The sequence below is a fragment of the Carassius auratus genome, chromosome 34 (genome assembly GCF_003368295.1).
Source record: "Carassius auratus strain Wakin chromosome 34, ASM336829v1, whole genome shotgun sequence".
In the NCBI taxonomy this organism is placed as follows: domain Eukaryota; kingdom Metazoa; phylum Chordata; class Actinopteri; order Cypriniformes; family Cyprinidae; genus Carassius; species Carassius auratus.
Window position 1 is genome coordinate 464,990 of NC_039276.1, and position 27,812 is coordinate 492,801.

Sequence of the window (27,812 nt, forward strand, 5' to 3'; positions counted from 1 at the left end):
TAGAAATAAAAATATTATCTTATTTATTATCTAAAGTTTTAAAATGGCTTTATGGCTTGTGCCATCTGATAACTAAATGCATAGCCCAAATCCATAAAATCACAAGGCAGTTACTGAAAAGAACAGTTGTAATTCCAACTTTATTTATATTTAAGACATTTACAGAGCCGTCAAATACACATATTCTATAACCTATGTTGAATGTTATTAACAATTAAAGATCAATAGGCAGTTTACAATGCAAGTATTCAGGAAACAAGTCTATTGTCTTAAAAACGTGGAAAGTCAGTGAAGAATTTGTATATATAGATTCTTATTTATTGAGAATTACAGTCATCTCAGTTTTCAGGTATTTGCATCTGGACAGACATGGAAACATAAAATATCAGTGTATTGTTAGTTTCTAAAACATAATTGCTTTTACAAATGCACAACTTTAGAGAAAAGTTTATGGCACTGGAATGACTCCACACATGTAGCTCAGAATTCCAGACGGGACTTGTAGTAAAAGTAAAGTTTGGAGGCTAAATGTATATGTCAGCAAAGCTCAGCAAGGGCAAAATTTGATTTCCCTGTATATATTTTTGTGTATACAAAAATGAAACTATTGTGACCAGTCTACATTACACAAAACATAACAAGCCTTTTTTTTTTACGTTAAACTGTTAAATACATCTATCAACATTAACAATTTAAAATACATTTATATAAATGTAATTTATTTGCAAACATTCATGCCTCTCTAAAGTTGCTAAAGATCTCACAGGACATTAAGAAAAGTTAAAGATCTTCCATTTTATTGAATGATCATGCATCAGACACACAGATTAATTTATACAGACACGCTCTGCACTTCACGCATTCAGCAAGTTCAACAAGTTCTCAAGAATCTCCAGAAAATGTTGGGTTTTGAACTGTGGTCGTAGCATTCTGGAATAACGGGTTGGTACCCTGCAGAAGAAGAAGAAAACATCATCTAATCTTAATAAAAAGCATGAATACTGAACAGCTTTAGGCAGTTTGACTGAACATGAAGGGTAGGGGGTTTATGTATAAAGAAAACCGAACTTACAGATGTTTTTTCATGTTTTCTGTCTTTTTCAAATCTCTTCCATTCTCTAAGATCGCTTGCATACAGAACTGCCTTGACGATGAGGAGAATCAGGAGACCAATCAATGCCACAGCTGCTAGAGATCCTCCTACAATGGCTGCAATGTTTGGCCCCTCAGGACATTCTAACACAAGAAACATCAAGGTAGAAAGCTTTAACTTATTAACTGTTTCCTGTGTCAAACAATGCTTTTTGAAACTCTATAATGATATTTTATGAAAATCATCAAAAAGTCTATATATGACTAAGTTTGAAGCTTTTTGTCACTGTAAACTACTGTGTTATTCAACCTGGTCTCATAAAATATGTACCTCTGTGCACTTTTGGTGGAACTTCTTTTGTACGCACCTTACTGCTCATTTCGCTGCAGTTTCAAAGAGAATTGTCCACTGTGTGGCGCTAAAACACTGGTTAAATTCATGAACCCTGGCACGTTTTAATTATGTTGAAAAAAGTACGTATTGCTAATACGTACCTCTGTGCACTTTTTGTATAACTCCGTTTGTACGCACCTCACTGCACGTTGTGCGGCAGTTTCAAAGAGAAATGTCCACTGAGTGGCGCTATAACATTGGTTCAATTCGTGAACCCTGGCACGTTTTTTTTTATTATATTGAAATAAGTACATATTGCTTATACGTACCTCTGTGCACTTTTTGTGTATAACACCATTTTTAAAATACCTTACTGCATGTTTTGTCGCATTTTCAAAGACAAATGTCCACTGAGTGGCGCTAAAACAATGGTTCAGTTCATGAACCCTGGCACGTTTTTATTATGTTGAAATAGGTACGCATTGCTGTGTTTTTATTATATTGCTTCTGGTGTGTATTATGGCTGTTCAGAATTCAAATATCCGGGGACTGTCGCTAAAAGTTGAAGCACTGTTGTGTTGGAAATATGCCCTACGCCAAACCCAACCCAAAAGCTACCCAACAGTGATAAAACATGCAAAACTGATACAAAAACGCATTTGTTGATGCAACCGTGCCGTTTGTGAACCGGTTTGAACTGTTTTGTCGAACCGTTGTTCCACAGAATTCAAATCGAAGCTCCTTGCCTCTCAAGTACGTCTCTGTACTCCATGAGTTACCGAACAAAACTACTGTCTCTGAAAACCCATAGATATGAAGCTGGATACATGCGATTTACTGCTTCTAGTGTTCATTTATTTTGGAAACTGCAGCGGTATGTACTCATTGTACGCGTCTCGCTAAAAAGTGCACCCAGGTACATTTATGGCATGAGACCAGGTATGTGTTATTGTATATAAAGTTAATAAAGATTCTTCAGAAATTAAAGCAAAAAATAACAGCAGGGTTCATAATGACACAAGCGCTGAACAATGACAGAGCCCAAGATCCTAGCACATTTTTAGTATTTCAGATAATGTGTCTGGGTCTACCTCTGTCTTTGAGGACATTGACAAAGTACTTGTCAAATCCAAGCTGTTCCGTCATTGTGAATGACATCCAGCAGCCCTCTTTATCTTTGACTCGACAGTCGCTTTTGATCATTTTATCAACAGTATTAACTTTCAGATGTTTACAGGATTCACGGCAGCTCTTCTCGAGTGGCCCAGTCCCAAAGGCCAAACATTCAACACAACTCCTGCAGCAGGTCAAGAATATTTTAGTACACTTTAAATACACATAAAAATATTTAGTTTAAAATATATCATTTATTTATATTATTTTATGTATAAATGTATGTATATTATTTACATTGCAATAAGTAACAAATACATTTGCATTAAATTTAATTAATAAAAATAGAAAATACCCTAATTTATATAGCTGAGAATATGTGAAATGTGTTTAATGGCTTATTCAAAGCTCCAGGTCCCTCAAATGATTACTGTAGCTAAGTTAATAGTTGTAGTTAGAAATTCTTTGTTTGGACTTCGGAAATGAGTTAAAAATATTTATTTTGTTATATTAATTATAGTTCATATTTTTAATAATGTAGCAGCTTTGTAGAGCTTACTGTTGCTTGTTCTGAGGTTTTCTTACCCTGACTCTTGACACGGACGTTGGCAAGTAGAACAGAATTTGCATGCTGGCACCTTGTAGCCTCTCTCACATTCACACTGGTTACATACGCATTTCCCACGGTTATGACAAACAACTCCGTCGATTTTGCATTTCTCGTCAGATTTTGCACATTGACAAGCTGCGCCCTCGTAACCTTCATCACACTCACATTTACCACATTTGCACTTGCCATGACCTGTAAAATGAAGCCACATTGCACTTAAGAACTTATTTTAAAAAATAAACTACAAAGCACATATTAAATATGAGCTTTTTTACAAAAATCACCTGCACACTGTTTATTGTCATATTTTTCACAGTGCTCATCGTCGCATTCACAGAATTCTCCATAGTAAAAGGAAAGATCACTCTCTGTCTTATGACACTGACACCGTCCGCACACACAATCTCCTTTGCCTTCGCATTCGGTCCCGTTGTCCTTCTGGCACTGTGCTTTCAATAATGCCACATCTTTTTGGCCTACTTGGCATTCACAGCGCTGTCCCAAGTAACCCTGTTCACAGCTATGGACATGAGGAAGTTGCTTATGTTACAACATATATATACATATAGTCCTGCAATACGTCAAGAATATTTTTATATTTTTTAAACACAGTAAAATAATAAAATTGAATATATAAAATTAAATATATTGATTTTTATATTATGATTTAAATTTATATATATATATATATATATATATATACATATATATATATATATATATATATACATATATATATATATATATATATATATATATATATATATATATATATATATATATATATATATATATATATATATTATACTTCATGGTATTTTGTATCTTTTATATGCTGTATATATGCTGTATTATTATTACTACAATAATTAGTGATGAAAATCTAATGAGGTTCACCATTGACTTAAGAAAAGCAATACATTTTTTAAAATAAAAATATTACACCTTATTTTTAGTTATGCATTTAAAAAAAATAGCAATTAAGAGTAAAATATATTTTTTTCTGTTACCTGCAGCCGCCACAAACAACTTTACCGTGACCATTACAGTGAGGATGAAGTTGTTTGCTATCATCACATTCACAATCGCATCGAGTCTGAATGTTCACCTTCAGTTTTTCACTGAAGCCCAATGGTCCGATTTGGAAGCTCTGACTGCTAATGCATTTGTCTACTGTTACTGTCACATCAAAAATCACCTGAAGGGATTGTGGTAGAAGTATGGTTATTTACATAGTGTAAAGTTGTATAATATTGCATTAGCAAATTTGCTAAAATAATAAACTAAGATTTGCATCTGCATTTGCGTAAATGATATTTAGGAATACTTGAACTAATCTTACTCACCTCGTGCTTAATGGACACATTACTACATTTCCCCTGTTCACTGTTTTTTTCTCCACCCTTACAGTTTGATGTGTATTTCACTTTTATGTAGTCTGGGAGGGCTTCATGAGCCATGATCACTTCAGAGGTTAAGCTCTGTTCAGATCCCATAAGACATTAATAAGGGTGTTAAACAGAAAAGCTCTCACATCACAATGTTTCACTTGAAATAGGTTTGTGCAAAGTGTAAGTTTAATGCGTAAGTTTAATGCACTCACGTTGTATGCATCCACAATAATATTGACAACATTTCCTGAGTCTTCAGAGAGCACCCCTACTGCAGATTTAGGGATCAGTTTGCTCAGCTCCTGTTAAGGAAACAAGTCAAGAACATCACAGTACATCCACTATTAAGAATATGAATGTGAATTGTGTGTAAATAAAATGCGGAGTGTTGTAAATACACCAAATGTAACTGCAAAGATGATGACTGTCAAACAGGTTTCCCAAACACTGCTGAACTGCCACAATAGTTTACACTATTCAGGGCACTCAATCTATGATTTCATTGCTTTTTTTTAAAGATAATATACATGCATATTTTAGCATGTTTTACTTACTGTGTACACATTTTTCATTTTTTCAGTGACTGCAAAAATTGGTTGAATGTTGTGATCCTCCAGCTTACGAGCTATTTGTCCAACAGATGGGTAGTCCTGAAAACACAGATTGTATTATAGTTGTGATATTTTTACATAAAATGATATCAAGGTACTAAAAGCATCTAAAACATACACGCCTGTACAACTCAGATACATAAATGGTAACAAATTCCTTGAGGCTTCAAAATAATGATTTTTAAAAGTGTTTGTTAATTACTTAGATCAATAAAACTTCCTCATGTATTATTATAAACTATTAATTTAACTGTGTACTGTATAATGCCTCTCAAATGTACTAATGCAAAAACTTAATGTCTAAGATGCTGCCAATATGTTGACATTTTATTTTTCATTGTTTATCCAAATGTAAAGAAATGTATGCTACAACTGAACTCGCCCTGGACCAGAGTTATTTTATTATCATTAATATACTATTATAGTTCAATAATAAACTATACTTATAAGCAGAGTTGGGTTACTGTATTCTAATTACTTTTCGTGATAACGCAGTAATGTAACTCATTACATTTAAAATAAATGTAATTTGATTACAGTTACTGATGTCAATAAAATTACGTTACTTGCGTTACAAATGTATTGGTAAGAAAAAAATATTAAAGTAAATAAATTAAAATGCATTTCTAATCACGTTTTGGGGCGGCTGCGTCAGTTATTGAGCATGCGCTTTAATGAATTACCGGAGAACTCGTGCTGTTAAAATGGACGGAGATTTTTGTTCAAGATCGGGAGGGAAGGTAACTTCTGGACAGGTGAAGAGAGCTGTAGCAGCGTGTGTGGTGGAGGAAATGCTGCGCTTGTCGACTGTGGAATCGCAGTCATTTAGAGACTTGCTTACGATGATAGTGACTGACAGCTCTGTACCCTTGCAGGACCGAAAGACATTTGCAAGGTATCTAGATAAATGCTATGCGGATGGAGGGCTGTCAATTTTGTGTAAAAAGTTTTTCGATTTTTAAGACATAAGTGTTCACTGAATTGATTGTAAAATCGATTTTCCATGTCTAAAAAAAAAGACGTTTCCTTTTTTTTCAACACCACATAGAGCGCTTGGAAACGCACAAGTCAGCACTACTTCTTATTTATTGGCATTAGAGCTTTAATCTGGCCTTAAAAGTTAGGCCCGACAGGACCCGAGCTCGACAGGTTTCGGCCCGAGCCCGAGAAGTACATTTTGATTGACAGCTTTTTAAAAGCCCGAACCCGTGTGCAGCGCAGCCCGACATTCAGATATGCGCATACACACACAGCTCTTTTGCCTTTTGTCAACAATGAGTCATTTATACATGTTTTAACATAATTTATTCATAACTAACGTAGACTAGGCCACTTGGAAGTTGTAATAAAGAAATAAAATAAGTTCTCTGTAACATCGTAACATCTCAGCATTCTAGACATAGGCTCATTTAACCTATAAAAAAAAAAAAAACGCACCAATAAAACGAGTCTTTTTTAACAGATTAAATTAAGATACATTTTTAATTAAGATGGGTATTTGGCAATAACGAAATTAAGATAAAGGCTCCGCCGGGTTTGCTTCTCCACATATCAGCTGACATTTAATAATAGAATAATGCCAACATTAGCGTAAATACTCAGTCCACATTATGCATTTAAGCCTTAATGAATATATAGTTATTATTTGAAAAACCTTTACTCACAGAGATTAGGCTAGGTCTACATGTTTTTGTGGAGGAAAATGATTTAATCCACTGTAGATGTCTTCAGCGCGTTCCTGCGCTCACTGATGGTGCGTCATTATTCACTCATTCTCATTATAAACATGGTCAAAACTTTTCCACACCTCAGAACTTTGCTTCAGTTGCTGGTGCAACCAAAACGTATTTTCGCCAGAGGCAAGCCTCTGTTGCATCTACTCAGCATCCATTTCACATCTTTCTCGCGCTAATCGAAACACATCACATGAACGTTCATTTACCTCACAAACCGGAGCGCAAGCCCGAGCCAGCGTAACATGATATAAAGTAAGCCATAACACAAGTTTTTTACATCTATATTTTTGTAATTGTTTAATTATTTTTAAATAAATGGATAATTATTTCAAAATCGATTCCCTATTTTCATTTTCGAAACTTTTTTTGGTCGGTCCGATCGATTGTGCAATCGATTTTCGAACGAAAAGTGAGCCCTATGCGGATATGGAGTATGTTCTTAAAAAAAACATTCGATCGTTTGGAATATGTCTCCACAACCGCAGACATCTGGACTTGTAATAATAGAAGCTTCCTTGGAATGACACCCATGTAGTTAAGACATACTGTAGATACATTTAAAAAGACTACAGTTTTCATTGTTAGGCAAGTTTATGTTAAGAATGTTAAGTTATAGAAATGCATTGCATTTTTTATTCAAGTTGCTGTTTTCATATTTCTCTAATATTTTTCAGTCAATATTAAATTACGGAAAGAACTGAGTTTCACTTTGTTTGTAGTTTTTTTTCCTTGTATGCTTAATAGGTTTTCAAAGTAACTTGAAAGTAAAGTAATTAGTAATCTGATTACTTTTTACATGCAGTAATCAGTAATGTAATCAAATTACAATTTTAGAGCAGTAATTAGTAATTTGTAGTGGATTACTTTTTTTGAGTAACTTACCCAACACTGCTTATAAGACACTAATATAGTTTAATAATATAGTCATTATAATGAACTATTATAGTTGAATGATATATTAATTCAATATTCTAAATTATATTTTATATATTTTATATCATTTACATTTTGTTGTGTTTTGTCATTTTTATTCTTTTTTAAGGTTTAGTTAATTTAGTTGTAGTACTTTAATCAAAAAAACAAGCAACGTTGCCTTGGAAATCCAGTTTTTTTTCAGTGTATTGTATACTGGATGTAAAGAAAAAAACTTTGTTCAGGGATTAACTTTATAAAAAGCCGACTTTTGGCTTTCTTGGTGTAGTTCAAATGTTTTTAAGATAAATATTATAATCATATGCTATTGATAATATTAACATAAAGTATTAAATCATACCCATAGGTTGCTCTTGCTGTACTTATTGTTGACCAGCTGACAGGTTTCCTTGTTTGGTTCCAGAATGGCAGCAAGTTTTCCATCTCCTGCCATGTGGAAGCCATCATCAGTGGCCAACACCAGCAGTCGAGTGCTGTTTCCCCACCCGATCTCGTCCTGCATGGGTAACATATTTACTTTGTATTTATTTACTTGATAAAGAACAACATGTATGAATCAGGCTTTATATGATCTCATGCCTGTTTTATTTATAGTGTGGATGATGTATATATATATATATATATATATATATAGTGTGATATATATATATATAGTGTGACGAGCACTTAGCAACCTGGTTGCTAAAAAAAAGTACCTCTGTGCAATACCGTTTTAACATTTATGCCATGAGACCAGGTAGGCACTTACATATTGTTTCTCTTTTGTTAGTTTTGATTGATTCTATTGTCCTCATCTGTAAAGCTAAGCTATATGACCAAATGTAATGTAAATGTAAATGTGTCACTTTTGCCATGTAGTTTGAAGTCTCACCACACAGACCGCGGCTTGCATGATGGCATCCAGGCTTCCTTCTGGGGGGTCCAGGTTTCCAGATATATGCTGTGCGGCTACCATAGTTTTGAATCTGTTTCCATCGTTTGTCAGCGAAAGCACATGTTGAAAGCCAAATGCTGGCTGACATGGATCATTTTTATCTGAGCATGGCCGTTGGAGCTTCGCTTCATTGGTGTCGGTGTATGGAAGAAGTGTTTTGTCGACAAACGAACCGAAGCCTGCATCAGGAAGGTTGGTTCATTAAGCCATTACTTTAATCTTTCGACTATGAAACATTTATATATATATATTTATATATACAGTACAGACCAAAAGTTTGGAAACATTACTATTTTTAATGTTTTTGAAACTTTTCTTCTGCTCATCAAGCCTGCATCTATTTGATCAAAAATACAGATTTTTTTTTAATATTAGCCGCGTTTCCACCGCAGGAACTTTACCCAGGAACTAGGGACTTTGGCCTGGTACTCGGTGTGTTTCCACCGCAGGAACCAGGAACTAAATAAAGTTCCGGGTAAAAAAATGCCCCTCAGAAAGTCCCTGCTGGCAAGGTGGTACTTTTTCAAAGTTCCGGAACTTTCGGGGGCGGGAGTTTGGCGCTAAACATTCTGATTGGTTGAGTTCACGCACCATTGGTTGAGTTCAACCACCATTTATTCGAATCAACATTTTCAAAATATTACTGTTATTGTGTCATGAAATGTAATTTTAAAAGTATTTCAGGCGAGAATGTAGTTGTTTAAAACTCAAATCTGTGGTTTATTTATAAAGACAGTGCCTATTTAAAAATGTGTTTCGCCGATCTCAGAGACGGTAAGCTCCACTCGATCAGCGGGAGCTCAGTCCTCATGTATCCGCAGAGAGCAGCCTCATCTCGGATAGATCTTCTGATATGTGCCGCTGGCTCTGATGTCTCTTTAGTGGTTAAACATAAAATATAATTCAGCTGCGTGGTAAATCTAACAGGTTTTCTTTGGTCTGTATTCAATTTATCTATATGTTAAAATGAAAATAAAAAAGGCAAGTCTATATAATATTTCGTTTCATTGCAATGGCTGTATATAACATTACACATATCCCTGAACTAAGTACATTTCTGCAGCTGTTATTATGTTTAAATGAAAACGAAAGGAGGCAGTGGTATTTTATATCCTATTTAGTTTTATTGTAAATATACTGAGGGGAAAATAACAGTAGCCAAAGCGATCTGAGTTCACGCAGCATTGGTTGAGTTCAAACACCATTTATTTGGATCATTTTCAAATATTACTGTTATTGTGTCATGAAATGTAATTTTAAAAGTATTTCAGGCGAGAATGTAGTTGTTTAAAACTCAAATCTATGGTTTATTTATAAAGACAGCGCCTATTTAAAAATGTATTTCGCCGATCTCGGAGACGGTGAGCTCCACTCGATCAGCGGGAGCTCAGTCCTCATGTATCCGCAGAGAGCAGCCTCATCTCGGACAGATCTTCTGATATGTGCCGCTGGCTCTGATGTCTGGTTAAACATAACATAATTCAGCTGCGGGGTAAATCTAACAGGTTTTCTTTGGTCTGTATTCAATTTATCTATATGTTAAAATGAAAATAAAATATTATAATATAATATTATAAATATAATATTTCGTTTCATTGTAATGGCTGCATATACACATATCCCTGAACTAAGTACATTTCTGCAGCTGTTATTATGCTTAAATGAAACCAAAGGAGGCAGTGGTATTTTATATCCTATTTCGTTTTATTGTAAATATACAGAGAGGAAAATTACAGGATTCGCGTAGTCGCTGACATCACACTCCCCAGTCGAATGCACGAAGTCAGAACTAACTACCAATGATGCACGTCCAAAATCAGCGTACCTTTTTTTTTTTTTTTTTTTTTTTTAATCAGCGGTACTTTGTATTGAGAAACGCGCCGACCTACGTCACCAGTCTATTTGCCTAATCTACCCGGTACTTTACACCGTGGTGGAAACGCAGAAAGCAAGGGGTCTGGGGGGAAAAAAGTTCCTGGGAAAAAAAGTTCCTGGTACAAATGTTCCGGGTAATTTCGGTGGAAACGCGGCAATTGTGATATATTATTACAATTTAAAATAATTGTTTTTAAATTTATTATACTTTAAATTATAATTTATTTCTGTGATGCAAAGCGGAATTTTTATGATCATTATCACATGATCCTTTAGAAATCATTCTAATATGATGATTGATTATCAAAGTTGGAAACAGTTCTGCTGCTTAATATTTTTTCCCGAACGTGATACTTTTTTAGGATACTTTGATGAATAATAATAAAAAATGAAGCTATGTTTTAAAAAATATAAATATTTGTAATAACAATATACACTACTGGTCAGTAATTTGGGGTCAGTATTTTTTTTTCTTTTTTTTTTTTTTTTTATAAAATCAATACTTTTATTCAGCAAGGATGTGTTAAATTTATAAAAAGTGATAGTAAAGAAAATATATTATTAGAATATATATAATTAGAAATTGTTTTATATTTTGAATAAATGCAGTTCTTTTTAACCTTTTATTCATCAAATATATTAGACAGCAGAACTGTTTCCAACACTCATAATAAATCAGAATATTAGACTGATTTCTAAATGATCATGTGATAGACTAGATGTTACATGTGACACTGAAGGCTGGAGTAATGATACTGAAAATTCAGCTTTGCATCACAGGAATAAAATGTTTTTTTTTAAGTATATTCAAATAGAAAACTATTATTGAAGTTGTAATAATATGTCACAATATTACAGTTTTTTCTGTATTTTTGGTCAAATAAATGCAGGCTTGATAAGCAGAAGAAACTTCTTTCAAAAACATTAAAAAAAGTAATGTTTCCAAAGTTTTGGTCTGTACTGTATATATATATATATATATATATATATATATATATATATATATATATATATATATATGTGTGTGTGTGTGTGTGTGTGTGTGTGTGTGTGTAAATATATTGAAATACTTTTACCTATCCTGGCATTGCCAGTGATGCTCTTGAGTTGTTCGAGTAATTTATTCCCCAGATTTTTCACATTCTCCAAATCATCTTTCATGGAGTATGAGAGATCCATTAGGTAGTAGAGATCTACTGGATAGCCTTCTGCCCTTTCAAAATGTAGTTGAAAAGTGTAGGGCATCCCTGAGAAAACAACACATTCAGTCACATATATTCTCTTCTGAAAGTCAGATTCAAACTTAAATTAAAAAAGAAAGTTGTTTCGGTTAAGCTATACAGTAAAGTTGTAAGAATGTAACACACCTGGTCTAAGATCCAGCTGTATTTCTTGTGGTTGGATCTGCACTGGATTTTTACCAGCAGACAGGGGCTTGTCCGCTTTTTTTGTAAAATCGTTTTTTGGATCTATTATGCCATTGGGTGAACATCCTTTTTCTTTAAGCGAAGTAGATGTGTCACAGCGTGCTGCTTCCTGCTCCCCCTTCTTGGTGAAATTCTGTTGTTAAATATGACAGACAGTATTATGTGAAGGAGATTTTTTTTACTTGAAAAAGCTGTTGACTATTGAACAAACCAACATTGGAAATTCAAATTTGACAATGGAATGTTAGAAATCAAAGAGCTGACAATGAATAGTAAAAGTTGCAAGCTCCTGTTAGATTGTCTGGCTCCAAAGACATTTTGAGGCTTTTTTTTTTTTTTTTTTTTTGCAATCAATACAATTGCATTTAAAAGGTACTTCTTGATCATTTGAGTGCTTTTGAGCAAGAAGTGATCGTTGGAGTTTGAGGCACTAAATAGCAAGCGAGATTTTCAAAAGTGTAACTTTGTTTTTGTTTTTTATCTATGAATTTATCATCAGTTGTTACTAGTGAATTGTTGAGCCATATTTATTATACTTTTCTGTGTTATTGTGGTATTTTCTGAAAAACATGTACTGTACCTAAACAGCATGTACAAACTGGCCACTTTAAATATAATCTAAATTCTTATTCAGAATAAGCTGCTATACGTTGGCTAAGTGGACCAGATTTTATGCTGCATGTCAAATTGAGTTTAGACAGTAATATATTTTACTAAAATTAAATGGTGTTTCTGAAAATCAAATTCAGTAATATGAACAAAAGAGCCATTGAGCAGCACTTACCAAGTCTTTACACCAGGCACAGCCAGGCCCAGACCTGATGCACTCTCCACATGTGTTCACTGAACCTTTCAAGCATTGTTCAGTGTAGACTGCAACAAAAAGTTTAAACTTCAGTTATGTCTTGAAACAGTCTATTTTTTTGTTTTGTTTGTTTTTGTTTTTCATGATTCAGTATCCTGGATATTTGCTCTGCTATGATTAATGTAGTTACAATACATAAATACAAAATACATTTATTTGAGAGACATAGGCTTTCTTCCAAAACCTAGTGTGTGTGTGTGTGTGTATGTGTGTATATATATATATATATATATATATATATATATATATATATATATATATATATATATACAGTACAGACCAAAAGTTTGGAAACATTACTATTTTAAATGTTTTTGAAAGAAGTTTCTTCTGCTCATCAAGCCTGTATTTATTTGATCAAAAATACAGAAAAATATATAATATTGTGTTATATTATTACAATTTAAAATAATTGTTTTTACATTTATTATACCTTAAATTTCCATTTATTTCTGTGATGCAAAGTTGAATTTTTAGGATCATTATCACATGATCCTTTAGAAATCATTCTAATATGATGATTGATTATCAAAGTTGGAAACAGTTCTGCTGCTTGATATTTGTTCAGAACATGTGATACTTTTTTAGGATACGTTGATGAATAATAATAAAAAAGAAGCTATGTTTTTAAAATATAAATATTTGTAATAACAATATACACTACTGGTCAGTAATTTGGGGTCATTAATTTTTTTTCTTTCTTTTTTTCTAAATGAAATCAATACTTTTATTCAGCAAGGATGTGTTAAATTAATAAAAAGTGATAGTAAAGAAAATGTTTTATTAGAATATATATTATTATATTATTTTTATTTTGAATAAATGCAGTTTCTTTTTAACCTTTTATTCATCAAATATATTAGACAGCAGAACTGTTTCCAACACTCATAATAAATCAGAATATTTGACTGATTTCTAAATGATCATGTGATAGACTAGATGTTACATGTGACACTGAAGGCTGGAGTAATGATGCTGAAAATTCAGCTTTGCATCACGGGAATAAATTATTTTGTTAAAGTATATTCAAATAGAAAACTATTATTTTAAGTTGTAATAATATTTCACAATATTACTGTTTTTTCTGTATTTTTGAAAAACATAAAAAAAAAAGTAATGTTTCCAAACTTTTGGTTTGTACTGTGTGTATATATATATATATATATATATATATATATATATATATATATATATATATATATATATACATATATACATATATATGTATATATATACATATATATATATATATATATATATATATATATATATATACATATATACATATACAGTACAGACCAAAAGTTTGGACACATCTTCTCATTTAAAGAGTTTTCTTTATTTTCATGACTATGAAAATTGTAGAGTCACACTGAAGGCATCAAGGGCTATTTGACCAAGAAGGAGAGTGATGGGGTGCTGCGCCAGATGACCTGGCCTCCACAGTCACCGGACCTGAACCCAATCCAGATGGTTTAGGGGTGAGCTGGACCGCAGACAGAAGGCAAAGGACCAACAAGTGCTAAGCATCTCTCGGGGAACAAAGCAAAAGGTGACTACTTTGAAGAACCTATAATATGACATATTTTCAGTTGTCTCACACTTTTTTGTTATGTATATAATTCCACGTGTGTTAATTCATAGTTATGATGCCTTCAGTGTAAATCTACAATTTTCATAGTCATGAAAATAAAGACAACTCTTTGAATGAGAAGGTGTGTCCAAACTTTTGGTCTGTACTGTATATATATATACACACACACACACACACACACACACACACACACACACACACACACACACATATATATATAAATACACACACACACACACACACATATATATATATATATATATATATATATATATACACACACACACACACACACACGTAGAACCAGGTTTTGGAACAGAGATATAATTCTTAATTCTTCAAACAAGAATAGGCTGTGTCCAAATCCAAAAAAAAAAAAAAAACTGTGCTCTTCTGAAACTGGTTTCCAATTGGCTTTCAATCCATCATAACATAAGCCACCATTTTTTGTTTTGTTTTTTGTACAAACTACATGCACAGGATTGTGGAATATCAGCAGTGAAGGAGGTTATTACCACAGGCAGTATTTTTCAGGTTTTGGACACTGTGAATCAAGTTCAATCAAGGGCATTTGCACAAGATGCATGCAGTGTACGTACCCTGTCTTCCCACCAACAACAGCAGAAGGCCCCTCAGACACACTGCCTGAAGCATTTCCTAGTGTAAAACAGTATTCTTTTTTATCATAGTTCCTCATATTTCAGCTTCCTAAACAACTATTGAAAATGATGGAAATGAGCTTGTCTGTGCTATCTCTTTGACAATGCAAAAAAACATTTCCTATACATGTGCAGTTTTGCAGCAAGCGTGCATTGAACAGAAAAGTGTGACTTTGAAAAAAAGCAGATGTTTTTTTTTTTTTTCAGCATAAGTCAGAATGATGTGGCTGACACCTCTCAGACAAATGACTGCCATAGATGGTCAAATGACCTGTGTGCTTGACATTTATTGGCTCAAAGTTGTTTTACTGAATCACCCACTGAAACATGGCTAATTTTATCACACAGAGCTATATTTTCACTGTTGGTTCTACAGCGAGGTGCTTTTCACCACTTTCCGCATTGTCAAATGCTTACAGGAACATAAAGACATGCTGGTTTTATGACTTTGTTTTATATGCTTATTCATACTGTCAAGCTCAAAACATTATCAAGTGTATACTTTTATCATATTTTTTAACTGTATAAATTGCCATCCATTTTGTTGCAACTCAGCAACTCAGACATTTTGGTTAATGTTTCATTTGTTGTTAATAAAATAACAACAAATGTGTTGGAATTCCTTTAATAATGTGCCTTTAGTTATGATCTAGTTATTTATCTTTAACATCTCAAGTCCTCCATGAATTTAATAAATGCAGTTGATATTGCAATTTATACAAATCTTTATAATTAATTTATCCTTACTGTGTGAAGTGAGAAAATAGTTTAGAATTAAACGATTAATGTAAATCAATATTAATATTTGGTTCATCCTTGATAATACTCGGTTTGAGTAGATTAGTGAACTAGCGGTTGAGCAGACACAAACTATGAAACTGTTTCTTAAAGCTAAAGTTACTGTTTTTAAAACTGCAACAGATAAAAATGAATAAAGAATAAGTAATGTACAAAATGCACAAAATCAAGTATCAAAAAGACCTTACTTACTGTTGTCGAAATACAACGCCCTAGTGAGATTCAGCCGTGTGGCTATGAGATATTTTTTTTGGTTTCCTCAAACAGAACGCAGTTGCTTCAGAACTGAAAGAAAGTTAGCAAACTGCTTCATAAATGACAGGAAAGCAGAGAGGAAGTAGAGTGATGTAAACCATGAGAAAGAAAGGGCGCTGGGGTAACATGGGGATGAGACAATGCAAATCAAAACCATGTGTTCAACTAGAGTTTGAGCTAAAGTTTATAGTACAAATTCCAACAAACGAAAATGTTACCGAGCGCTAATGTGATAAGATATGTTAAGCTTGGGGTTTTTTTTTTATGTTAGAAACTATCGTACTTAATTTTTTCATGACAATTTACCTCCTTTTCTTTTGTCATTTACAGTTAAATTGACAAGTTTCTTGCTGTTGTGCCTTGTAGATTTCCTACAAAACAGAAACACTTGTTTGCTCTTCACTCTTAATAAAAGTTCTTCACTGGAATATGGTTCCATCAAGAACCTTTAAAGAGACAATTCAACCATGAATTAAAAATAAATCATCATTTACTCACCTTTGTGGTGAGTCTAATACAAAATGAGATTTTTAAATATATATGTTTTTTTATGTCCTTGCACGTCACATGGTACCACTCGGTGACACTTGTGCTTCTTTTTGAAAGCTTGATGCTGATTGCCACACCCATGACACTGTATGGACAAGCATGCGCTGAACTTTTTTTCCTTTTCTTTTTTTAATCTCCTTTTGTGGTCTGAAAAAGAAATGATGGCATATGGCACTGGAACAACACAAGGGTGAGTAAATGATGATTTAATCTTCATTTTTGGGTGAACTATCCCTTTAACATCAGTGGATCCTCCAAGGTTCTTTGAAAAATGTTTCTTCAGATTTTTAAATTGTTCTTTACACTTTTCAGAGCTGTTCACCAGAGGGTTATTTGAGGAACCTAAAATGGTTCATTATAAACATTGTACCTCTGCTTTAGTTTACTAGGAAACTTATTGTGGTACAGAAAGAATTGTTGGCTTTTGTATGATAAACCGCTTGTGATGTTCCTCATTTCTAGGTCATTAGTCTAAACACCTACAGTGTATGATAGCATGCATTGTTAGTGTGTAGGCTAACAGTGGGTGTCACATGCAGTGCTTCTCAATCCGTGGAGTGCCCCCAGGTGGTCTGCAACTCTGGAAATTCTTCATAATAAGAAATATATGTTTGATTTGTCATGTTTTATTACTAATGCTTTTATTTTTTATTTTAATATAGTTCAATAAAAGGTATATGCAATATGTGGCATATGAACCATGAGGCATAAAATGTTGTTTTAAATTTAATTTGATATTGTTCAGTTTTTTTTTTCTGCCCTTCTTTCTGTGATCTTGAATTCCTGAATAAGACTTTATTTTTGACTTTTCACATTTTTTGAGCATGATATAAAAAAATTAAACAAAACAAATTGCTTTATTAGTGTTTTTAAAGTAGATTGCAATATTTGAAATCATGTTTTTATGATTTTGTTTTTTTTATAATGTTTGAATTTTATTGCATAACTTGAAGTACTATTATGTTCATTTCAGATTCCGTTCTGTTAGGATCCTTCCAGATCTGCAAAGGGCCAGTGTATGAACTCATGAGAGTCTCTGGGATTTATCCTCACTACATGAATACTGGAAGAATATTGGTAATAACCAAAATATAGTGTATGTTGTAAAATGTCATTTTATGCTCAAATAATTTATTTATTTATTTTTTTGTATATGTGAACCACTGTGTTTAATTATATTTGGAAGATGTGGAGGTTTTATAGCCTGTCATTTTTGCTGCTTAGTAAAAAATTCTCAGCAAGCAAATACAAGATAAACATTACACTTGTCAAATGCTTACTTCCTGTGATGGTCACACCCTGAGCAGGACCACGGTTGTTTAACTTTGAATCATCCTACTCTACATCACTCTCTGCCTGTATGTGTGGTGGTTATAAAATGATGATTATCAGTTTCTCAAGAAGGAAGTAAAACCACAAATAGGGAACTAGCTTGTGTTGCTCTTTTCTAAATATTTTTTTTTTTTTTAAGTGGGTGGAGGGCGTTTGACACAGTCACCAGTCATAGCTAATGCAATATAACCTTTTGACTAAACCATTAACTGTCATTCGACATGAGTTTTTGAAGAAGATTTGCAATTTCTGGGCTTTTTGTGGCACCAATCAGAACTGCAGTCTTTTCTGGGTGGACTCAACCAATGGTGTGAGTTTGACAAACAACAGTAGACAGGAGAATGTTTTTCTATTGGATACACAGAAATTTCACACTTCACAGTTTAAAATTTATGTATTTCTGCAGATAATTTACCCCCCCCCCACCCCCCATCTTATTTATATTTATGCATTTAGCAGGGGCTTTTATCCACTTACATTCAGGATTTTTACCGGTATTTTCCAGATTTTGTTAAACTACCCTAATAAGCTACACCTAGATATCACTTTGTCATAAGTGAGATTTAAACTATTACTGACCTCACAGTCATTATCTGGAGAGCTGTAAAAAAAAAATTATAAAAATAAAAATAAAAAGGAAAGAAAGAAAGAAAAAAAGAATATATATATATATTGTTTTATTCCAGTGTGTTAGGACACATATATTAGGTGCATATTTCACCCATGTCAAGAATAAAAGCCTATATAGTTTACCAAAAATATACAACATAAAAAAATGTACAACAATGCGCATTTCAACATTTCAAATGTAAGCATTTTACAAAAAAACAAAACAAATAAAAGTATTGAAACAGCCACATACTGTGTGTTGAGAAAACCAAACACTTTTGATGGGACTGGCATGCTATTTTCACAGCACATTATGTTTTAGGGAGATTGAACTTTGAAATAACAGAGTACTTCTGAATTGTTGTGGGAAAATAGCACCATCTACTGAGAGGTGTGGGCACGGTGGAGTAAGCCACTCAGTCATAATGTTGATTAAATTAAAACACACAAAGTGCAAGTACTTTAAATAATACACTAATTTGGCTAGTTTTCTCAACAACACTGTATTCAGTATTCATGATTTGTGACTTGCATGCTTCACTATTTCCTGTTTAACAACAATGCAGTGATGCCAGTTTATCTATATACAAACAATCAGATTTTAAGTATATTTAAGGTAAATTAATGAACTCATCACAAGTAATTAATCTAAGTTTAGATTAAGTGGTATAAAATAAAAAAAAATACTTGATGTTTGTTGTTTGTTATTTAAAAATCTTTTGCTTTTGTAGGGGAGTAAAGCATGCTCACTCAAATGAACTGCAATTCTCAAAAGTCCCAGTGAGGCAACACCCCACTCACACTATTAACCAGTGCTGTTAGTAGCTTGGTAAAAAAAAAAAAAAAAAAAGAAGCAACCATTTGCAACATCACCGTGTATGATGCATAATGTTTTAAAATGTGTTCTGAGTTTTGTAGTACATTCCAACCTTTAATTGGAAGATCATCCAAGAGTTTTAAAGAAGCAGTTGTGGTGCATAGGCATTGCACTGAGGGGGAGAAAAATCACCACTGAAATTACTGAAAAGCCTCGTGGTCAAAGAGCTTCCTATTGTTTGGTAGTGGGGGATCTTTCAGTTCTGCAGCCTTTGCAGAACTATTCATGTTATCACGTACAACTTAAAACACCTGAACAAAGTACAGATGAGGTGATATTGAAGAGGAAGTTAAAACCAGTCATTTTCATTAAATTTGGGTAAGACACAGATGTTACTTATTGAAAAAAAAAAGTAGAATCTGTTGGATTACAATTTGCAACTAGGCTGATAATGTTACTTCCTCTTCAGTCAAAAATCTGGGTGTTACTTTAGACAGCAACTTGTCTTTTGAAAATCATATTTCCCATGTTACAAAAACAGCATTATTCCATCTTAGAAACATTTTATCTGTTTCTGATGCAGAAAAGCTAGTTCATGCATTTGTGACCTCTTGTAATGCACTTCTAGGTTGTCCTGCTTCTTCAATAAACAAACTGCAGGTAGTCCAAAATGCAGCAGCTAGAGTCCTTACCAGGTCAAGAAAATATGATCATATTACCCCAATTTTACAGTCTCTGCACTGGCTACATATAAAGTTCTGTATAATTTATCAAAAATTATTACTTACCTTCGAGGCCCTTAATGGTTTACCTCCTGCATACCTACAATAACTAGTCTACCATGCTACAATCCATCACGCTCCCTAAGTTCACAAAACATTGTACTTTTGGTAATTCCTAGGATAGCAAAGTCCACTAAAGGAGGTAGATCTTATTCACACGTGACTGGCAAACTCTGGAATAGCCTTCCTGATAATGTTTGGGGTTCAGACACACTAAATCTAGATTAAAGACATATCTCTTTGGCCAAGTATTCAAATAATGCTAATCATAATCTTGTAATGCAGTTATATCTGATCAAATACACATTATTATTCTTTAGCTTGGGTTAAACAAATTAATTTTACTTGGTTGGAACAGCAGCTACGCTAATTATGTCTTTTTTTTTCTCTCTCTCTCTCTCTCTCTCTCTCGGTTTCTCCAATGGTATTGACATCCAGTGAAATACAAAAGGATTTACACAAGCTCCAGTCTGGATCCAGAACACCTGAGAAGAGATGATACCAACCCCTCAGAAGACCTCAGATGATGCTAACCCTGAAACAACAAACAGAACTAACAAATTTTGCTACAAGTGTGATTATATCATATAATAATTGTCGTTAATAGTGTTCATTGTATGTTTAATTATGTCTTTATGTTAATTATTCATATATTTCTTCCATATGTACAGAAACTAACAGTCACCACTGATAAGCTACTACTAAATATTGTAGAAACTTAATTTTCTGTAAAGTATAAGGTCTCTATGAACGTGCATCCGAAGTCAATCACATAAGTTACTTATAGGCAGAAGAATGCCTGCCTAAAGTGGACTATTAAAATAAATTGTTACCAAAGGCTTATTCTGGTTTGTTTACTAATTCACTATACATTTTTATATTGTGAGGGACACTTTGAACACTTTGTTTTTTAATCAATAAAAAGTTGCTGATAAGTGAACACAAGAGCATCATATATAAGCTACTGTCTTTATAAAGAACAGACAAAAAAAGCTACCTACCTTTGTGAGCAGAAGTATGAGCATCCAGCAATTAAATTCAACGACCAGTCAGTTCCTATGCTGAATGATCTGTCTAGCAGCTGGTTGAAAGAAGCATTTTTTTTTATTTTTTAGTATGACTTACAGTCTCCATTGTAATCACAAAAAAGTGCTTCGTGCTCTTTAAAGCTCACATGAATTTGTTGTAGATCGTTTGACACGTTATAGTGCTATGGAAGCCTGATAATACACAATTTACACACAAAACACTGCCATTGACTAACTTGATTTGCAAGGCAATTCCTCTGCTTTTAAATGCAGCCAGTCTATGTAGGTGTGCAGTTGTCTTATCTCATGTGCATTTGCACATTTGTATGATGAAATCCTCAATACTAACACATCTCCACTCTTCAGAGTTAATTAACCGCATATGAAAGTTGCAAATATCTGTCTCATTTCTCCAAGAATTCAATATTGCTGGTTTATCACTTTACAAACAATCAGGTCTTAAAATATATTTATAGTAAATCCATGATCTGATTTATCACCTAAACAACTTTAAATAATTGATCTGATGCAGTATTAAAGAGATTGCATGGGTTTGTTGTTTGACTGTCTGCAACTCTCTCAGAGAAAGTTGAAAAGGATCATGCAATCATGCAACAGGTCAAGCTGATTTGAAGTTTAATTTTCACCAAATACGTAGGAGGAAAAATGCATGCATCCCCACATTTATGCAAACAAGAGTTAACCATTATGATCAACTAAAACTATCAGTCTGCTAAACTATCAAGTCAAACCAATCATAGTCAAGCAAGTTAATTCTCTCCACCCACAATTTAGACTAATAAATAAGGCCTTAACTCAATCATCAACACTGAACTCTTGGCTGCCGTCCCTGGGAAGAGCAGCTCCTTGAGTTTTCAACCCAGCAGTCATTCCTGAAACCGAGAACACCAGCTGCTCCTTCAGTTGAACGATGTGGTGGATTCTGCTTTTCTTAGAATGGCTTGTGGATTGGGCTCGTGGAACTTACTGGTATCTGTTTGGTAGAAGAAGTGGATTGTGCAAGGGGACCATCAGTCCTCCAGGCCCACTAGTTGTAGACCAAAACAAAAAGGACAGATTTCTTCGGAAAGGTATGTAAGCTTTAGTTTGCAGGTAGTGTTGTGCAAGTTGATGCTTCTCAAACCTGTCATGGTGACCCCCAACCAGTGCACGTTTTGAATGTCTCCTTCATAGGCTGCACCCAGTTCATGTCTTGCAATCTTTACTAATGAGCTCTTGAATTGAATCAGGTGTGTTAAATAAGGGAGAAAACAAAAAATGCAGTGGTTGGGCATCCCCAGAAGGATTTGAGAAGCACTGGTGCAAGTGACAAAGTCTACTGCTAACTAATGTTACTTCATGGCTTATAGAGTTTGATGAATTTGAAGTACCCAAAAACTTGGACGTCATTGTGATTGGCAGCGGTATCGGAGGTTTGACAGCAGCTGCAATTTTAGCCAAACAAGGAAAGAATGTACTGGTGCTGGAGCAAGATAAACAGGCAGGAGGCTTATGTAAGACCTTCACTGAGAAGGGCTTTGAGTTTGACTGTGGTAAGATGCCCTCAGTGATGTTTAAGCTGCATGATTATCAATAGCTTAGTGACTTCTCACTTACTCCATGAATGGTGTTTAACTTTTTATCAGGCTTCCATTATATTGGACAACTTCATGAAAACGCCTTCCTGAAAGTTGCACTGGATCTGATTACTGATGGCCAGGTGCATTTTGCTGAGCAGGGTTCCCATGTGGACACTGTTGTTATTGGTACAGGAACCCAGCGTAAAGAATACACCATTTACAGTGGCAAGAAGCAGATGGAAGCTCATCTTAAGAAGCAGTTTCCCAATGATACTAAAGCAGTGGAGGAGCTCTTCAAAATCATGAAGGTATTTGTTGAGTGCTCTTTTCACGCAGTACACTTGTATATGGCCTTTTTTAATATACTGTAAACCGTCTCTTCCTTAGACCTGTTCCAAGAAGATTCATCTGCTATGTATGCTGAAGATGGTTCCACTCTGGTTCGCTCGTTTCATACTATGGAGTGGAATTGCTGATTTAATATCGCCAATTTTCCGGTACTCGCGCACTACTACAACAGACATGGTCAAGTCTCTTACCAGCAACCAGGACCTCCTCACAGTGTTTTCTCAAATATTTTATGGTAAGTGGAGAATGCCTGCTCTTGTTCCCAACTTATTTTGCATTCAACACATTTGAGCATTTAACGATCAACTTTCTCCAAGGTGTCCCACCCAAAAACTCCAGCTGCATGGTGGATGCCCTCTTCCTGCACCACTCAAAGCGTGGCGTGTACTATCCAAAGGGGGGCGCTAGTGAGATCCCATATCACATTATCCAGGTTTTGGAGAAGCATGGAGGGAAGGTCCTCGTAAATGCTCCTGTGTCCGCCATTCTAGTTGATGGAAAGCAAGGTGCATATGGTGAGTACAGAGCTTGTCCAAATACCCACACCTGTGATCTTTGCCACTTGATTGTGCATGCAAGACTGTCCCAGGTCTTTTTTTTTATTTATTTATTTATTTATTTATTTATTTTTTATAACCAGTGTTGTAGTGTTTTATTTACAACATGCATGTCCAATAAGTTAATGAGAATCTCTACACTTGTGGTCTTCCTGCTCACTTGAACGTTTGTGCTTGATGCAGGAAATGCATCATCAAGTGTAAAGACCACAAGTGTGGAGGTTTATGAAGGTGTGATTTGAGATCGTCATGTGACAATGCCACTTGTAAAGTTTGTGGGGATTGTGGTATCCATTACATACTGGGGCATCCAGTACCTACAGATGCATAAAACCAAGGTTATCAAATCCGTATTCTCTTTTGACCAGGAGTGACCGTGAAGGCCAGAGGTAAAGATGTTGAAGTTCTGGCTCCTGTGACCATTTCTGATACTGGTGTGTTTTCCACCTTCAAAAAGCTTCTGCGTCCAGAGGTTCAGGGAAATCCGGGTAAGTGGATGAATGTTTTCAGTTCCTTGAGCTGCTTCTTGGTGTAAGTCATACCTTTTTGATGTGCTGTTATTGGGTAGCTTTTTCTGGGGTAATGTGTACATCCGCTTTTCCCAGAGGTCCAAGGCTATCTGCATACTCTGAAACCAGGCAAAGGATTTTTCCAGGTGTTTGCAGGCTTTAATGCAACTATGGAGGAGCTGGGCATCTCTTCAACTAATGTCCGACTTTATAAGAGCAACAACATGGATGAGCTGTAGGTGCAAAAGTCCATTTAATCACTCCTTTTTCTGCACTTAAAATGCATCTCTTTTCTAGCAGTTATTTTATTGCTTTTAGGATGGAAGAGTACTTCGATTCAGACAAGGACATCGCACCTGACAATGTCCCCATGATGTACGTTTCCTTCCCCTCTGCTAAGGATCCCACTTCATGCAACCGTTTCCCAGGTTAAATTTCTCGCCATTTTACATCCAAAACCATGTACGCCAACTGAAGTGTCTCCAGTGGGTGCTTTTGTGTTTTAGGGCAATCCCGTATGGTGATCCACACTATGGTCAATCCAAAGTGGTTTGAACAGTGGAACAATATCAATGAGACTGAAAGGGGTGAAGAATATGAGAAATACAAGATGAGATTTGCTAATCATCTCTTTGACTGGGCTTGTGTCCACTTCCCCAAGCTGAAAGAAAAGGTACACTTTGGTTATGAGTGCTGTACTGTAGTAGAGTTACGGATTCTCATGTAGCCTAAGTGGTCTCGTGTCTTTTTGTAGTTGGCAATGTTGCATGCCGTCACCCCCATTAACATGCATGGGCTGGGGGCCACATATGGGTCCATGCTGTCTGCAGAGCACAGTCTGGAGAGATACCAGCCTCTGAACATTGCCACGATCAGGTGCAACACTCCTGTCAAGAACCTCTACCTGTCAGGTAATGTTCTAATACAAGTTTCAAAAGATGTGGTCTGAATACAAGTTCCTATGAAGATGTGGTGTTTCACCTCAGGGCAAGATGTTTTCTCTGGTGGTTACTCTGGTGCTCTACATGGTGGACTTCTCTGTGCTTCATCTGTTCTGGATCACTGTCTGTATATTGACCTCCTACTCCAGCAAAAGAAACTGAAGAGGAAGGTGGTCAAGAAAGTTGAGTGAGGAAGGAGGGATAACTATGTGTTTTGCTGCACATTTGTCCCCGGCAACTTTGAATAAAGATGTGAATATTGCACCGTGTTCTTGGTAATGGTATTTATTGAATATGCACCATCATTCATGCTGCTATTACTAGTTATCTATAGTCCGACTTGATGACACGAGTGACTCTAGAGGCATCACTAACTGGCAACCTTAGCATGTCCAGTGACTTGCAGCACGTTGAGATAACAGTTGGATGTGCAAATGACTTGCTGGTTAACTATTCATGGTTTGTCACTAGATGGCAGCATTATAGTGCTGCATCTGCTGCTTTAGTCTCAAGGATTTTTAGCCCACAACCGGGCACCAGTGCAAAGGTGCATTAGCAAAATAGTTACCTCACAATGTTTTTTTTTTTAACTGATGCACTGAGACTATGCATCTCCTCCCTTCATTTTCATCGTGTTGTCACCTAAGGAATTTGGTGTACAATTAAGGAGCAGGAAGCTAGAGTGTCACACATGTGCTCTTAACACTGGTTTCAGACCACTTGGTTTAATGTTTTGTTTTAGAAGCAGTTTGCTAAAGCTAGAGTGAATCTCACCGCTTTGACCTAAATCAACCAGAGAAGGAATCTGGGGTTTGCGTGTGGTTTTGGACATAAGTAGTCTTTAGGTTTGGCTTTTTTTTTTTTTTTTTTTTTCCCTGTTATGACCAACACCTGCTTGGTAGTTTTCAAAGTCAAGCCATAGTCATCTTGTCTCTGGCCCCTTTAGATTAAATATTTCTGTTAAACCACTTGTTTTGCTTCAAGGAAATATCCATGATCATATCTGAAAGGGAATGGCTCTTTTAGATCTGGTGGCTCTACTTCAGTTACACTCATATGAACTGTACTCCAATTTTTAAAAGCCAGACTTGCATGGAGTATGGCTGTGCTAATAATCAAATACTAGGTACTACTTTTTAAATACTATGCAGTGTACAAATTACAGTAAGGGATTTTATTTTTTTTGGGGGGGGGGTCAGTCTTTCTTCATCCCTTGCCACCTTTGTTCCGTGTGCTGAGTACAGATCACTGCAGTAGTATGTATGAGTGCAGCAGTAGGATGGTGTGAAGGGGCGAACCGAGCTATTAAAAGCTGCAGCTGCTGTATAAATAGCCCAAGTGTATAAATGGTGACTCCGACAGTATTAGATGCTGCAGGCCAGCTCCCTGCAGGAAGCTGTTGATGTGAGCATGCAATCCATCTCAAACAGAGGTGAATGGAGCCTTCTGCATAAATCCAATTTTAATATTTAATAAAAACACTGCAGTATAACTGAATGTTGTTATTCATGCTCTTTATTACTAGGATCGGCTTCCACTTGTATATTAGAAGTCCTGTGGATACGAGTCGTGAATATCCGGTAAAAATTTAGGCTCTGATTTTGCCTGCTCTATGCAGATGGTGGCTGTTCCCTGTAGCTACCAAAGGCGATATAAATAGCAGCAGTTTCTGCCTCATCCCTCAGTGTGTTTCTCCACACACACACATAATACAAACACACTTTGAGTGTGTCTCGTCTCCTTCATACATATTCTCACCTCTTGCTCATCAGTTTGACTTCTAGCTTAAAATCTTCTTTCTTCACTGCGTCTCGCCCTCTCAATCATTTCCCATAGGAATGACAAATCACAATGGAGATTGTTTCTCTCATTTGTTTCTCCTAGACAGATTTAAGAATAAATGGGGAGAGACAGAGGCCACACAAGGTAATGAAGGTGTTTTTTTTAAATACTTTGTCTTATCCTAAAAATTGACCTTACTAAGTAAACACTTGGTCTCTGTGGTGGTATCAATAAATTGCTCTGTTTGTCTGAAAATCCCAAAAAGCCCAACCCCACATCATCATTATTGAGTGAGGAAAAGGATGGTTTACCCAGCCTATAGCAGTGTTTGGGAGGCCTGTTTTATTATTTTTACTATAATGTGAAATATAAAGGATCTTTATTGGTGTCTTAAGTGTGTTTCCATGAAACTTGAAGAAACACCCATACAACATTTTCAATGTAAAAAACGATTCTATAAAGTAGAAAAAGTTCTTCAGATTATTAAAATGACCTTCATACTAAGAAACAAATGGTAATTTTAAGAACTTTTCATTGAACTATTCTTTGAAGAGCCAAACTAATTTCCTCTATGGCAGTGAGAACCCTTTATATATTCAAGAAAATATATAAATGCAACACTTATATACACAAAAGGCCTGTTTACCTCAAATATTGTTCACAAATCTGTCTAAATCGATTTTAAGGAGCACTTCTCATTTGAGGAGATAATCCATCCACCTCACAGGTGTGGCATATCAAGATGCTGATT

General features: G+C 35.0%; 2 protein-coding genes and 1 long non-coding RNA gene across 4 annotated transcripts; 2 read left to right on the plus strand and 1 right to left on the minus strand.

Annotated features, from left to right (window-relative positions):
- Window positions 1–296: 296 nt before the first annotated feature.
- On the minus strand, window positions 297–16,552 carry LOC113052881 (integrin beta-2-like). Of its 2 annotated transcripts, XM_026217332.1 has the most exons (17): window positions 16,534–16,552; window positions 16,165–16,257; window positions 15,115–15,172; window positions 12,841–12,929; window positions 11,997–12,189; window positions 11,706–11,876; window positions 8,692–8,933; window positions 8,161–8,316; window positions 5,095–5,190; window positions 4,753–4,842; window positions 4,496–4,630; window positions 4,160–4,347; window positions 3,434–3,669; window positions 3,125–3,341; window positions 2,518–2,723; window positions 1,073–1,236; window positions 297–951 (listed from the first exon to the last, which is right to left on the minus strand). In XM_026217332.1, exons 3-17 carry the CDS (start codon window positions 15,167–15,169, stop codon window positions 883–885), a joined length of 2,307 nt encoding a protein of 768 aa, XP_026073117.1. In that variant the 5' UTR covers window positions 15,170–15,172; window positions 16,165–16,257; window positions 16,534–16,552; the 3' UTR covers window positions 297–882. The 2 variants fall into 2 exon arrangements, with proteins under 2 accessions (XP_026073117.1, XP_026073116.1); XM_026217331.1 differs by lacking the exon at window positions 16,534–16,552 and having other exon boundaries at window positions 16,165–16,306.
- Window positions 16,553–16,730: 178 nt separating this feature from the next.
- On the plus strand, window positions 16,731–19,567 carry LOC113052882 (uncharacterized). Its single transcript, XR_003277125.1, has 2 exons — window positions 16,731–16,966; window positions 17,750–19,567. It is a non-coding gene; the product is annotated as an uncharacterized LOC113052882 (long non-coding RNA).
- A 2,586-nt stretch (window positions 19,568–22,153) lies between these two features.
- LOC113052883 (putative all-trans-retinol 13,14-reductase) lies at window positions 22,154–25,548 on the plus strand. The gene is made up of 11 exons (XM_026217333.1): window positions 22,154–22,435; window positions 22,715–22,897; window positions 22,991–23,232; window positions 23,312–23,507; window positions 23,590–23,787; window positions 24,198–24,317; window positions 24,435–24,573; window positions 24,657–24,766; window positions 24,845–25,011; window positions 25,093–25,249; window positions 25,325–25,548. Exons 1-11 carry the CDS (start codon window positions 22,276–22,278, stop codon window positions 25,468–25,470), a joined length of 1,818 nt encoding a protein of 605 aa, XP_026073118.1. The 5' UTR covers window positions 22,154–22,275; the 3' UTR covers window positions 25,471–25,548.
- The last annotated feature ends 2,264 nt before the right edge of the window (window positions 25,549–27,812 follow it).